The following is a 15,368-nucleotide window of genomic DNA, read 5'->3' as shown; positions in this document are numbered from 1 at the left end:
CATGTTTATATTCAGAGACAAAACACCCTGAAACATACTTGCTTTGTTTGTCTTAATAAACTTAAGAGAAAAATTCTACCCAATCTTTATCTAACTTCAGTCCGCTTTTTTTGGTAGAAACCAGTTATATTGTCTTGTATGAAGAGAAGATGCCTCTGGTTTGGCTTGAACCCACGAACGTATATGCGCGAGGTGGACTTCTTAAAAAGAAAACCACTGTCATCTTGTGTTCATGATTATTTGTATTACTATAGCAAGCTTATTTTACCCGATATGTATCATTTTACTATCAAGAATAGTGTTAATTGAAGGTCAAACTGGGTCACTTAGTAAAAAATAAGAAAATTCCGTTTCCCTCGACGGATATATTAAAACAAAACAGATATTAATCTTTCGATCGCTTTTCGTTTGTGTAAGATGTAGGTTAAGTAATTTGTGAATCATCTGATAATAATCGACAATCAGGCCAACCCAGGCCAATACTATGTCTTACACTCTGTCATCCAAATGTATACATAACAAGTTATTGTCAGCATTGATAGACAGCAAAGATTTCATATCGAACTCGAAAATGTGTAATTTAATTCATAACGCAGAAAAAAGGTTTAGATAAACAGACGAGTTGGAAATCTGCTTACCGAATTCCTATCAAATCACTACGAAATATTTTTGAATATTCTTTTTCTTACAAGCCAAAGATAAGTTCTAATATTTGGTATAAACTGTTAAGCTATGTCACTGGGCAAAAGACTGGAAAAATGAGATTTGGGCATTATCCTCGTGTTTTAAGCCTTTAAATGTAATTCGCACCAATAAATTAAGAGCAGATTTGCCGTTGCCCTTATAAATTTAAGTTCTGTCTTCGTTTCTTATTAACGGATACGTTACTTAATAACTTCTAACTGACTTAGTGTTTTACACTCCCAGATTGTATCCCTAAAATGATGCCGTGCAACTGTCAATCACTGCATGCCCTCCCCCTCCTCCCAAGGATATTTTGACGTGATTTAAGTCAGCATTGACACTAAAATTGTGCCTTTGCGTGTAAACAGAAGGCTTGGCTGTATGCAACTGTGCAGCTAAAGCTTAATCATAAAGAGTCTTCAGCGATCAGCTACGATTCTTCACTCATCAGTTTAAAATCTATACGTGTTAAAAACCTAGCAGTGCCATTTTTGTTCGCATTAAAAAAAATAAGTAAAACACACAATATAGCAGTTTAATTCATCGTCTATTTAATTCTTGTTTATGATTTATGCTTAAGGTATTTGTTTTAGCATTCAAATACCAAAACAATGTACGAACTGTACAATTAAAAGATGCATTTACTCGTATATTTTGTTTCAAGTTATCACTTCATTGTTAAAATTACAATATACTATCATTTATTATATGTGCATATTTAGCTAATGATTTTATCTCATTTAGCGCTTCATTTTTATGCTTCCGTTTTGTTACCATTTGAAATGAACACTTTACATCGAGTGCTTAATCAAAATCTTTTTAATGAAAATCCTTTGTAAAGGGCGATATTTGACCCACATAACAGCCCCACTATCAAACTAAATGGGTCTGAATTTATGTAGAAAAACATATAGCCCCGCCCTTATGTGCCACTCACGGAGCATTATTGAATCCTTTAAATTGAAGAGCAATGGCTCCTTATGAAAAGCAATGAGTTTTGTAGATATCGGGATGCTGAACAAAATGAATCACTTATAGTGTTAGCGATGGGTTTCATACATAGCTAATACTTGCAATGTTCAAATAATGCTTGTTAAAATTTTAGGTTAATGTATTGCTGATTTCTTAAATGTGTCGCCCCCATGATAGTGTTTTCTTGCTTTAATACGTGTTTATGGTCTGTTTGTGATGTTTGTTTGTTTGCACTCGTTCAGAGTCTAATGCACTCTCATTGTGCATCTAAAATGGGATAGTGTTTGCCCTACATTTTCAGTCAATCAAGGGCGCTAGATTTTTAAAATGTTTATTTTCTTATCTGTAACGAATCGTAACATACAATAAGGATTAAAGTCCAAGAACCTTTGTATCAGACTGAATGACCTAATTTCATATAATAAGGATTAAAGTCCCAGAACCTTTGTATCAGACTGAATGACCTAATTTCATACAATAAGGATTAAAGTCCCAGCACCTTTGTATCAGACTGAATGACCTAATTTCATACAATAAGGATTAAAGTCCCAGCACCTTTGTATCAGACTGAATGACCTAATTTCATACAAAAAGGATTAAAGTCCCAGAACCTTTGTATCAGACTGATTGACCTAATTTCATACAATAAGGATTAAAGTCCCAGAACCTTTGTATCAGACTGAATGACCTAATTTCATACAATAAGGATTAAAGTCCCAGAACCTTTGTATCAGACTGAGTGACCTAATTTCATACAATAAGGATTAAAGTCCCAGAACCTTTGTATCAGACTGAATGACCTAATTTCATACAATAAGGATTAAAGTCCCAGAACCTTTGTATCAGACTGAGTGAATTAATTTCATACAATAAGGATTAAAGTCCCAGAACCTTTGTATCAGACTGAGTGACCTAATTTCATACAATAAGGATTAAAGTCCCAGAACCTTTGTATCAGACTGAGTGACCTAATTTCATACAATAAGGATTAAAGTCCCAGAACCTTGGTATCAGACTGAGTGACCTAATTTTATGCAATAAGAATTAGAATCCCAGTATCTCTGTATCAGACTGAGTGACCTAATTTCATACAATAAGGATTAAAGTCCCAGAACCTTTGTATCAGACTGAATGACCTAATTTCATACAATAAGGATTAAAGTCCCAGAACCTTTGTATCAGACTGAGTGACCTAATTTCATACAATAAGGATTAAAGTCCCAGAACCTATGTATCAGACTGAGTGACCTAATTTTATGCAATAAGAATTAGAATCCCAGTATCTCTGTAAGGATTAAAGTCCCAATATATCTGTATTAGATTGAGTGACCTGGTTTCATTAAATAATGATTTAAGTCCCAGTATCCCTGTATTAGGTTGAGTGACCTATTTTCATACAATAAGGACATACATTCTCGAAATAAAGGTGAGGAACTCATTTAAAGGGTCATAACCCGAGGTTGATGTGAATATGTATTTTTTCCAGCCTTTTGCCTAGTGACGTAGTATTATAATATAATACAAATATTTGAACTTAAATTTTACTTGTGAAAAATAAAGGAAATTCAAAACTGTTTAGTAGTGGTTTGATAAAAATTCGAAAAACTGAACCTCGTTTGCATTATATAACCTTATTCCTGTGTTATGAATTAAATGACCCATTTTCTCTTCTATGAATGATGACAATACCTGGCTGGTACACATGGGGCATGCGTTTTCCCTGTACTTTTCATCATATTAATGAACAAACGACATGCTATTCTAGCCCTGACATGGCAAGTTACTTCGCTTTTGACTTGACATGACTTGACAATTCAATGACCTTTTTAAAATCTCTGTTTTAGACTTATTGACCTTTTATATATTATAACAAACTGCTCTTAAGGTTATCACGAGGAGTGCAATAAGGCTTAAAACACGAGGAAAATGCAAAAATGTAATGCTTCAAGTCTTTTGCCTAGTGACCTCGTTGTATAGTTTATATCAATTATTTGAATTTTATTATGATTTGTGACCAAAAACTCTATTCAAAAATGTTGTTTAGTGATTTGAAACTATGTCAGCAGAAATCCAACCTAATTCCTGCGTTATAAATGAAATGACTAATTTTCGAGTTCAATATAAAAGCACTTCTGCCTATGAATGATGGCAATAATTTGTTACAAATAACTGGTTAACATGCGGATAATAATGTTAAGCATGCTCTTCTCTGGGTTCGCCTCATAACTTTTTTTTCATTAAATGTTATACTGTTATACTTTACCTTTATGTAACAAAGGCAAACATCGTTCTAAAGATTAATAACTAGTTTGGTAAAACGGAGATGTCGAGGGAAACAGGGATTTTTCTTGTATTTAACTCAATGACCTAGTTGACCTTCTATGACGGTGACCTTCAACTACAACTAGTCTTAATAATAAAATGAAAAAAAAACTAACTATGAAAAGCTAACAATAAGCTTGGTATAGTGACAAAAATAAAAGTTTACATATACTGAAAATGGTCTTGTTGTTAAGCTGTCCACCTCTCGTCTTAGAGGTTATAGATTCCAGCCCCACCAGGGTTATCTTCTCTTGACATTACAAACTTGACATTATCATTGGTATCTACATAGAAAATGGAGAAAGATAGAGATCTAGTAAAGTTACTTTTCAACCAAGTTTTTTCACAATCAAACAGGGCAATATTGCTGGTTTGTTCCAAGTTTTCTTCACAATCAAACAGGACCATATCGCTGGTTTGTTCCAAGTTTGATAAAGATCGGTTAATTCTTCTTGCAAGGTTTTCGCAATCATAAGTTTGTTATCGTGACAAAGACCAACAATTTTATTATGGGATTTTAATAAATATTTCTGAATATAATGTACAGATAAAATATGTATCATCAATCGCTAAGTTATTAAACCACATTTTGATAACCTTTCCAGATTTTAAAAGCAATGTCAACGCCTTGAACATAAATACTTAATTGACATATACAGGAGCAGGACTATAGATAAAAACAACAATTATCAAACACGCTGTTCAGGGGTGGTATTCAATATTGATCTTAATTGGATCTCAGAATGATATAGACAATCGGATTGCGGGATATAAATAACGGACCTTTACCGTGAAACAAGTCAATCCTATATGACCATAAGGAAGGCTTTAGTTTCATACTGAATACTATTCTAGAAGCAAAAATAACGCATGCCATTGCAATATTTGTTTCATATTTCCCGTTGGTATGCACCCCAATATAAAATAGTGTTTTTAATATTGTTGTGTTCAAAAGCATTCTCTAGAAAATCGTTACTTTATCTAATGTCGCGATGGTTTATAGTTTTTTAATTAAAGTTAATGTTATAAATGTCACAAATGCTATCTGTTCTTTACAACGTATTTAGTTTGTTTTGTTTCGCTTGTGTCTTCATTCGATACATTTCTTCGTGTCGTCACATTTTGCGAATCGGGTGACGTCATGTTCTTGTCATTATGGATTCTTCTCTGAGTCATTGGCGAGAATTGCCTTACAAATGTTTTGATTTCATTTTGGTTTTATGATAATCTCATTTTAACAAAGGTTCTTGAAAGCCAGCTAAAATATGAAGGCTGAAAAAATATTAGTGGAATTCATAAAAATCTTCCAAGAGTCGCTAAGCCGTTGCTAAAGATAAAACAACAAAGTAGAATTACGCTCAAAATAATTTGATTTTAATTTCTTTTGGGGCATAATACACTTATTATATGGAGTTTTAAAGCAGAATTCCTCACAATTTCCATGAGATAAGAATTTTGGTTAAATTCTCTGAACGAAAAATAAATCATAAACAAGTCTTTTAGGTTCTTGAAGAGCCAATGTATAATAGCTTATATCAATGACATGAAAACAAGTAGTTTATTTGGCCTTGAATATGAACTGAATGAAATGTTCACAATTACTTGTGAAATTGACCGGTAACTGAATGTAATAAAAAAATCCCTGAATTGTATATCAAACAAAAACTTATTTGCTGTTTATAATCTCATCTTAAACTTACATCAACCAAACGCTTCCGGTCTGAAAAAGAGACATCACGAAAATCAAAGCACCGAAGGGCATTAGGGGGAGGATCAACAGGGAAGTATTTAATATTTTGTTTAGAAGAGAGTTCATCTATTATTATGTATATATATGCCATACGAAAGTTTTGTAATGTAAGTAAGTTCATGCCTTGTTTTAAGTTTGTGTAACTGTTTAAAAAGACTAATAATGGTTATAGGTACGAGTTATATCTGTTTGAAATTAGAAACAATTTCTAATACACAGTTCATTGAAAACCGGTTTTATTGGGTCCTTAAGTTATATTTCAAAAGTTGACATAGCAAATCAACTGCACTTGTTATTGCATGGAACTTAGTGAAAACATACCTACCTAATGCATATTTAAAGGTGTTCGGCATCTTGCTGTCAATGGCGGCTGTGTATAAAATGGAAATGCCATGGTCAAATAACAAATGAAAACTTTTACAAATCTTACAAATTCAACATTTTCATGCTGCTATAAAACAATATGAAAACGAAGTGTGAACACCTGCATACTGTCTTAACTTGAAACATAGATTAAGAAACTCACTTATATAAAAGCGATCAAATTGTAGTAAAGTAATAGTTAAAGTTAATTAGTATGTAGTTTGACCTATTTATTTCGGTAAATACATTTTACAACCCTTTAACCAGCTTAGTGTTTACGATTCTAGTTTAACTTATCATGACTCTGTTTAAATCTTCCGATTTAGCTGAGTAAAATCAATAACGGCTAATTGCTGATTTACCCAATTTCCTCTTGTATAAATACTGCCATTCAATTGAACAAAAGCTAATTTCGAACACTAAACTGTTATTGTAATTGCCGTTGTCAAATATATTAATAATGATTTGAGTTAACGAACTTAATATAATGGTTCTTGATTCTGCTCGTCTGCAGAAGCAATAGTAATTATCATTTTATTTATGTTGCTACAATACGGTATGTTCGCCACTGAGTATTTTCACTTTTTTACAATTGGTTTGCTTACGTTTTGCCAGCCTTATTTTCTTTTCATGGTGTTTCATATGGTGGAAAGTTAACATCTGGTTAATATATTTCTTAGATTTCGGCTGCATAGCTGAAATAAATAAAGAAACAATACATTACATGACATTAAAAAAGCCCAAACAATAAAATAATCAAAACTCAAATATAAAATTGAAACACTGAACTAGAGCTGTTACAGGAGTAATGAAACATGATATTCTCGTTCAATAACATATATTGCATATATAGCTAATGCAGATGTATTTTTTAACAGAAATCGGAAGTGCATTGAGCGATTTTTCAATGTTTCGGGACCTAACAGCGTTTGTATAATATGTCCATCGGCTCATTATTTAAATTTTCTTCATCTACACATTAAGCCTTTTCAAATGATACCTAATTAATATGGGATAACCAGGAATCAAAATTTCCCATTTATGTTCACCGGGCTCTATTTGCAAATTCGTGATATTTCAATTGTAAACCGTATCAAATCAGAATAATGATATAATATGGTATGATTATGGTACACGAATGAGGCTCTGTCTTGTTTAATTATGTTAATCATCTGAAAATAGCTACATACGGGTACTCCTGATTCCACCTTGTTGCATAGACATCACCTTCTTATCGCCTTGGTAACGACGCGGACCTTAAAAAGTTAATCTATATCATAGCAGGTGTATTAAATAGGTAGGAACATGTAATTAAATGGACTTGTCATATACTATTATTCCACTCTGTTGCATCGACACCATCTTTAATCGCCTTGGTAACAACGCATGCCAAGAAAGGTAAACGAACTCAATGATTTTTTGTAGACAAATATAATTTCAAGCGTCTGAATGAAGCTCAATATTTAAACACATATTTGCGACATTGAATTAATTGTTGTTGTATTACATATGTTTTCTGCTACATAATTAGTATGGATGGGTATATGCGCTAAAACATTTTTTTTAAATGTTGATGTATTTCTGTCTTGTTTTGAGTGATTTGATAAATCTACAGCATAGATTGTAGTTGATCAATAGCTATTCATAGCTAATGTTTTCTCTGTTATGTCATACCGACTGAAAATAAAATTTGATTTGATTTGATGTGATTTGACTTTTATCGTTTGTCCTCGCATAAGATAAAAAGAACGTTAATGAAGAAATAAAGAGGTTAATGAATACATAAATTGATATATTAATTATATAAGTAGAAAATCATTTCAGAAATAAAGACGTAAATGAATTACCTTACTTGAATGATAAATAAGATAAGAATCATTCAAGAATAAAAAGGTAAACGAATTAATTTAATTATAACAGAAAGTGAAAACGAGCAAATAAATTTTAAAACAATTGTTTTGATGATTATATTACCATTTTTATTTTTATTTTAAAAATCAAGGAAAATTGTTATCAACATTTCTTACAGAACAGCAAATCGTATTCATCCATGATGTTCAAAAACCACAATAACATAAAATAAAAACACACAAATTTTAAACGTTTATAACAAAAAAATTAACATATGCACATCGTTGTCAGAAGTCTCATCTATTCATAACATTCAATGTTAATTGAGTCATTTGTGTAATCCTTTTTTAAAAAGCAAAACGTAATAAGCATTTTCTTTGAAGAATGTCAGCACGTTTCATTAATAAAATTAAGTTTTACTCATGCATGTACATCTGTAGCAAATATTTTAAAATTTAATCCACAATATGTTCAATCGAAATCCCTTTAACAGAAACTGTTGGCCCAAGTCTTTTCAAATACAAGTCGATAATTTTGTATTTATCGTCAGCCATATTGTAATACTTTTGGCGTTCGCTGCCACGATATTTCTAATGGAGCGAAGTTAATTAAAAACTGGTGATAACACTTTTGCTAAATACAAACATGGCAAACTTTTGAAATGTCAATAGTTTGCTGCTGATAGCTCACAAAAGTGTTTGTTTTAATAAAAATGAAAGATAAATATTGAAAAGCTTTTTGATGGAAGTCAGTTTATTCAGTTTGAATAATTGATAACATTGATAAAAATACAAACATTTCAATACCCAGTTTGTAAATATAAGGAAATCTATTGTATACGAGATTGACAACTTTAATGATAAAAGCGCAAGCGCTTTCTTAGTTGTGGTTAAACATTGTAAGTATATACCTACAATAATAAATAGTTTTATATATTGTTGCTCAAAGTCTGTCGACAATATAAATATGGTTTGGTGTCAAAAACTCCAGACTACAGAATCAAATATTTAATAAATTCATTAAAATAGTGAGCACTAGTGAATTAAATTCCCATTTTTGTATTAAAACTGCAACATATTTCTTTTAATACTTGTACTGTATCGTGTATTCATATATACTTGAAGGTAATAATCTACAACAAATACTTCTGGAATGATGAGTTTATGAAGCATTAGTCTGGTTTCAATATAAGTCATGTCTGGTATAAATATTGAATATTCGTTGTTAGAAATTTAGTGTTAATATTTGGAATTTACAAACCAAGTTGATGATCAAAGATAAGCAAACTACTTTGAAACAAGTTTGATAGATAGTCGAGTCGGGTGGATCTGTCCGGAACGAGGTCACATATAAGATCAAGTACTTATTGACACCCTACACAGAGGCCCCATTGTTGTTTCTTTATAAATAAAAAATATTCAGTATAATTCTATCTTTATCAGATAGAAATTAAATACATATGTGTATAATATGGGTCAGGTCTGACAAATACTTTATACAAGCCTCAGCGTGTCTGCTATGGGACAAGATTTACAGAGTATTTGAGTTAAAAATACATATCTGTGTATGATATGGGTCATATCTAATATACAGTTAAGCCATTTCTTTTATTAAACCCTGATTACTGGATAGAGACCTCCCTCGTTTTAGCATATCTTCTGCAAGCCTGCTATAAGTAATGATTTACACAATGATAACTATTCCGTCTCGTATTTTATTCTTGGAGATAGAATTAAGCTTCTGTACAAAACGAACTTTCTATTAACTTCTGTAAATATTGTTTAATTCTCTTAAGTAGCATGAAGGTATACTGTGTATAAGGTATTGTTGAATTCCGGCAGCCGAATCTTAAATTACGGAATATATTGCACTTGATATACGTGTTTCAACATCGGATCTGTATTTAAATAAGAAAACAATATACCTGTATCTTCCGTGTTTGTCCACCCAGCGGAAAATGGTGTCGCTATTCTGAACGTATTTGATAAGGGGCGAACACTCTTATTCTGTCTTGGCCAAACTGAGGTGTCAGCGTAAACTTCTCTTTTTTTGTTATCGGGGATTGGAACACTTTTAGCCTTTTCTTGGTGTTTGTTTTCGTTTGGGACTGCCTCTAGATAATCTTTTTCAGAATCACTTAAGTTGTCGATATTGTCTTCTGAATTATTTTCAACAAATGTTAAAGAGGCGCGCTCGGAAAACGTCTCGGACGCTCGAGATTTTAACGTTACATCGTCATCATATGGTGGAATTATATCAACTGAAGAAACATCAAGATTTATGTCTAAATTAAGCATCCAGTTTGGAATATTAGCTGATGTTGCAGACTTGGTGCGTGAGGTTTTATCAATACTTTTTCGGATAGCCTCAATTGTTGAGAGTTTCTGATAATATGACGTCACTCTCTGTTGTTCGTTTTGCTCAGAGCAGGTCTCATGTCGACCGAAATCCTTCACTGCTGAGTCATGACTGTAAGTTGTGTGAAACTGAGGTTCTGTTGCCCGTGACCTCGGAGCATTCTCTGGTGGTATTTTACGTTTGTCTTGCAAACGTTGGCGCTTGTTAGAATTCCGTTCGCGTGCACCAGGATGACGTTCCTTCCGATCAACATTTCGCGGCCTCAATTGGACGTATACGTCAGAATTTACAAAAAGCATATTCTGTAAAAACAAACGTAAAAGAAGTTTGTCATAAGAATGGTCAAAAGAGCAAATAACATAAACACTAAACAACCCCTCGATAATTTGGCGTATACTTCAGATGTTACAATTAGCATATTTTGTTAATATAAATGTTATAGAAGTTTTTCAAATGAAAGGTAAAAATGACAGACATCATTTACATTATCCACAGGGCAAAACAATTTGAGTGCTATATAGGTCATTCTTGCAACTAAAAGGCAACGATATAAAGGACATTCCTCCATTTTCACATCAAACTTCGATGGCATAGATGTGACATTTTTTAAATATATATTTATCTCTTTTCCACGACTTAGTGTGACATGGCCACGGCTTTCTATCTCGTTCCCACGATTTAGTAATCTCGTGTCATAATTCAACGATTTACTAACTCGTTCTCACAACTTGGTACGTCATGGCCGCAACTTAAAGATTACCAAGTCGTGGTTACGACAAAATTAAGCCATTCTTACGTCAGAGAACTAGTTACTAAGTCATGGCCACGGGAAAAATCAACCCCTATGCCATCGATCACTTGTTGATCGGATCAGTCGTAAGGTCAAAGTTAGGGGGGGGGATGTAGATTGAAAAATTGCCATGGAGTTTTTAAGCTTAGACACTTTAATAATTGTACAAAAATGATGTTATTTTGTATAATGAGATGATAAAATTGTTCACATCTGGCGTACAATTATTTTTGTGAATAAACAATCTGTCATTGTTGATTTAAAAAAGTTGAATCAGTATAATTATACTGTCACTCGACAAAATAAAAGCTCAAACCCTATGCTGCCGTTAAAAAGTTAAAAGTATGCATTCACCAATTAAACGTGCAAAACGCTTGCGACACTACAGGTTAATTTATTGTGGAAAAAGTAAACTTATAACATTTAAACATTACTGAAACAAAATACAAAACAAAATTCAACATACGTTTATATCGGATATCCTTATTACCTGCAAACTTTGTCAATTATCATTCCGAATTCAATTGAAATTGGTAAAGTTCAGAAGGACGGCTTTACACCTCAACTCAACTTTATCGATAATCTACTATGGGTAGCAATATATAAATCGCATCTACTTTGTGACGGCGGTTTAATCAAACACATTATAAAAGTGGTAAATCAATAACCTGTTTAGGTTTTAAACTAAATATTTAAATGCATTTACTTTGTTTGCGGTGTTTTGATAAGCTTTTTATACAAATTTAAATAACAAATCCAACATTGTGGTTGTATGTTATTCAAATTGAATTGATCATGTTCCATTATAGTTGCGTTGCATTTAATGTCTAGGCGTTTTGGGTTTTTTTGAAAACTAAATCATATTAAGCTTAAGCCCTTTACAACTCATATAGGCAAAAATTGTTATTTGATATTTAATGTACGAAATAAGAAAAGTTAATCGTAACTATCATAAAATAATTTCGATCGCAAGTCACTTTCACCCAAATTCTGTTATACGGGACTTGTATGAATACTTAGAACCTTGTTAAAGAAATGTATAGCTTGTTAATCCTAAGCCATGTAACACCTGTGTATTGCCCTTATGTCGGAGCACCATGTGTGTTTGATTTGGAATATGCCTTTTATATTGTCATGGTGTTGGAGCATCACCAGTGTATTTCCCAGATGTCGTACCATCACATGTATATTGCTCAGGTGTTGGAGCATCTACACTGTAAACCGATGGTGTTGGAGCATCACCTGTGTATTGCCTAGATGTTTGAACATCACTTGTGTATTACCCTGGTGTTGGGGCATCCCTTTTGTATTGCCCTTGTGTTGGAGCATCACTTGTGTATTGCCCTGGTGTTGGAGCATCACTTGTGTATTGCCCTGGTGTTGGAGCATCACCTGTGTAGTGCACTGGTCTTGGAGCATTACCTGTGTATTGCTCTGGTGTTGGAACATTACCTGTGTGTTGCCATGGTGTTAAAGCATCACTTGTGTTTTGCCCTGGTGTTGGAGCTTCACCTGTGTATTGCCTAGGTGTTGGAGCATCACTTGTGTATTGCCCTGGTGTTTGAGCATCACTCGTGTATTGCCCTTGTGTTTGAGCATAACCTGTATATTGCCCTTGTTTTGGAGCATCTACTGTGTATTGCTCTGGTGTTTGAGTATCAAGTGTGTATTGCCCTGGTATTGGATCATCACCAGTGTATTGTCCTTGTGTTGGAGTATTACTTGTGTATTTCCCTTGTGTTGGAGCATCACCTGTGTATTGCCCTTGTGTTTGAGTACTACCTGTGTATTGCCTTTGTGTTGGAGCATAATCTTTGTGTTGATTGCCCAGGTGGAGTTGGAAAACCCCTTTGTATTGCTCGAGGTTGAAGAATGCCCTATGTATTGTCCTCTTTACAAGGTATCCCCTTGGATCTGTTCTTGTGTCGGAGAAACTAATTTGTATTGCTTGACGTTTGATAAACCCCTGCTTATAGCCCTGATGTTGGAGCATCCCTCATGTGAATCCGATGTGTAGGATAATCTCTGGTGTATTGTCCTGGTGTCGGAATATCCCATGTGTGTTGCCATGGTGTCTTTTTCCCATCTGTATCACTATTAAGTCGGGAATCACCTGTTTATTGCCCTGGTGAATGTGCTGAGCTGCCATCTTTTTGTTTGACCTCGGCCATCGGGTGTATATGCGAAACGGCCATCTAGGTGTTTGCCCCGACCATCGGACGAACGTGCGGAACTGCCAATTGTTTGTATGACCTCGGCCATTCGGTGAATGTACAAAACGGCCGCCTGTTTGTACGACCTCGGGTAACGAATAAATATGCGAAACGGCCACCTTTATGTGTATGAACTCAGCCATCTGGTGAATCTGCAAAACGGCCACCTGAGTGTGAGTGATTTCAGCCATCGGCTGAATCTGCAAAGCGACCACCTGAATGAATGCAACATATTTTGTTGTACGTTACATCCGCAGGAACATAATGCCCCCTAAATGCTGCACTTTTAGTGACATTACGAGCACTTAATGCTGCACCATCAGTGACATAACGCCCCATAATTCCTGCTTCAACAATGACATTACGCATCCTTAATGATGCGCCAACAGTGAAATTACGAGCCCTGATGCTGTACTAACAGTGACATTACGAACCCCTAATGCTGCACCACCATGACATTACAAGCCCGTAATGCTGAACCATCAGTGACATTACGAGCTCTTATTGCTGCACCACCATTGACATTACGAGCCCTTAATGCTGCATCATCAGTGACATTACGAGCCCTTTCTGCTGTACCATCAGTGACATTACGAGCCCTTAATGCTGCAGCACCTGTGACATTACGAGCACTTAATGCTGCATCATCAGTGACATTACGAGCCCTTAATGCTACACCATAAGTGACATTTCAAGCCCTTAATGCTGCATCACCACTGACATTACGAGCCCTTAATTCTGCACCACCAATGACATTACGAGCCCTAAATGCTGCACCACCAGTGACATTACGAGCCCTTAATGCTGCATCACCAGTGACATTAAGAGCCCTAAATGCTGAATCACCAGTGACATTACGAGCCCTTAATGCTGCATCATCAGTGACATTAAGCCTTAATGCTGCACCACCAGTGACATTACGAGCCTCATAATTCCTGCATCAGCAATGACGCTTCTAGCCCTTAATGCTGCACCACCAGTGACATTACGCCCCATAATTCCTGTATCAGCAAAGACATTACGAGCCCGTAATGCTACATTACAATGACAATACGCCCCTAACATATGATTTATTAAAAATAATACGATGTTTTAATATTATAAAAAAGAATGAATAAATGTCGAAAACAACTGTTCTTATGAAGGATACCGACTTGAATTTGCAGATAACGCGTTATTTCTACCTTATGAGACCAAAGTAGAGCACAGTAAATCTTTTAGCATTCCCATATTTAATATGTTTGCGTTGTCAGCTATTTTATACACTATTTCAATCCTGTTATTAGTAATTAATACTTTCCATAAATGCATTATTCAGAGAAGTTAAAGTTTTATCACTCAAAATGTATGTTTCTAATACAAGTGCATATTTAAAAAAATAAAAATGGTCACTATAAGCATTTCACTTTTCGAGGGTGAATGAAGGTCCACTCACTGCCACTTATCCGAAAAACAACCTCTGCGTCAGATTTGTTTTGACACTAATATGTCAGCCAAAGATTTTGTATTCGAAGTCAGATCTAATAGCTTAATGATTAGGAAGGTCTCTTCGCTGCGCTCACTCCACCCATTAAAATCATTAAGATTATGATCCTCACATCCTGAGCTGTACAGATGTCGTCATGACCCTTTTCTTATATGACCACGCCCATCCTATGTCACTACATGTATATTGGTCAAAACTGATATTAAAACAGTGAAACAAATCAGAACAGGCATTGCTATACCCTCTTTGCAACTGTAACTGAACCGTCTTATTTAACGAGTTGTGGTAGCCGCACGGGCGGTGTCATGAACCCTCAGGTTCGACACAGGGCAAAGGTTGGGAATGAAAAACGACTGAGAAGTGTTCATTTTCAATACAATCCATTCAAAATTCAAGTAATTCAAATGGCAATAATAATGTATCAAAGTTATAAATAGGAAACTATAAGTACCTTAGTCAGTTTCAAATAATTTCGCCGAGTGTCACAATCAACAGTTCAGTATCATAAAATAAAAAAAACCTCTTAAGTAAATGATTTCTAACTGCATAAAATTGATCAGCAGAGAAATTTCAAATCTC

At 34.3% G+C, this 15,368-nt stretch overlaps 3 protein-coding genes across 3 annotated transcripts in view; 2 read left to right on the top strand and 1 right to left on the bottom strand.

The window, feature by feature from the left end:
* Positions 1-11,643, bottom strand: part of LOC128217316 (uncharacterized) — a 29,856-nt gene extending 18,213 nt beyond the window's left edge. Inside the window, exons 1-6 of the mRNA XM_052924400.1 lie at positions 11,557-11,643; positions 9,867-10,602; positions 7,282-7,347; positions 6,697-6,786; positions 6,054-6,098; positions 5,679-5,698 (exon numbers count right to left, since the gene is read on the bottom strand). Of these exons, the coding sequence (XP_052780360.1) occupies positions 5,679-5,698; positions 6,054-6,098; positions 6,697-6,786; positions 7,282-7,347; positions 9,867-10,599 (954 nt within the window). The 5' untranslated portion in view covers positions 10,600-10,602; positions 11,557-11,643. The remainder of the gene's footprint in view (positions 1-5,678; positions 5,699-6,053; positions 6,099-6,696; positions 6,787-7,281; positions 7,348-9,866; positions 10,603-11,556) is intronic.
* LOC128217318 (uncharacterized) overlaps positions 1-15,368 on the top strand; it is a 126,947-nt gene that overhangs the window by 76,311 nt on the left and 35,268 nt on the right. The window lies entirely within an intron of this gene.
* The window catches only part of LOC128217314 (E3 ubiquitin-protein ligase TRIM33-like), a 36,855-nt gene that overhangs the window by 10,490 nt on the left and 10,997 nt on the right, over positions 1-15,368 (top strand). The window lies entirely within an intron of this gene.

The sequence above is a fragment of the Mya arenaria genome, chromosome 14 (assembly GCF_026914265.1).
Source record: "Mya arenaria isolate MELC-2E11 chromosome 14, ASM2691426v1".
NCBI lineage: Eukaryota > Metazoa > Mollusca > Bivalvia > Myida > Myidae > Mya > Mya arenaria.
This window is presented reverse-complemented; position numbering and strand designations above follow the sequence as displayed.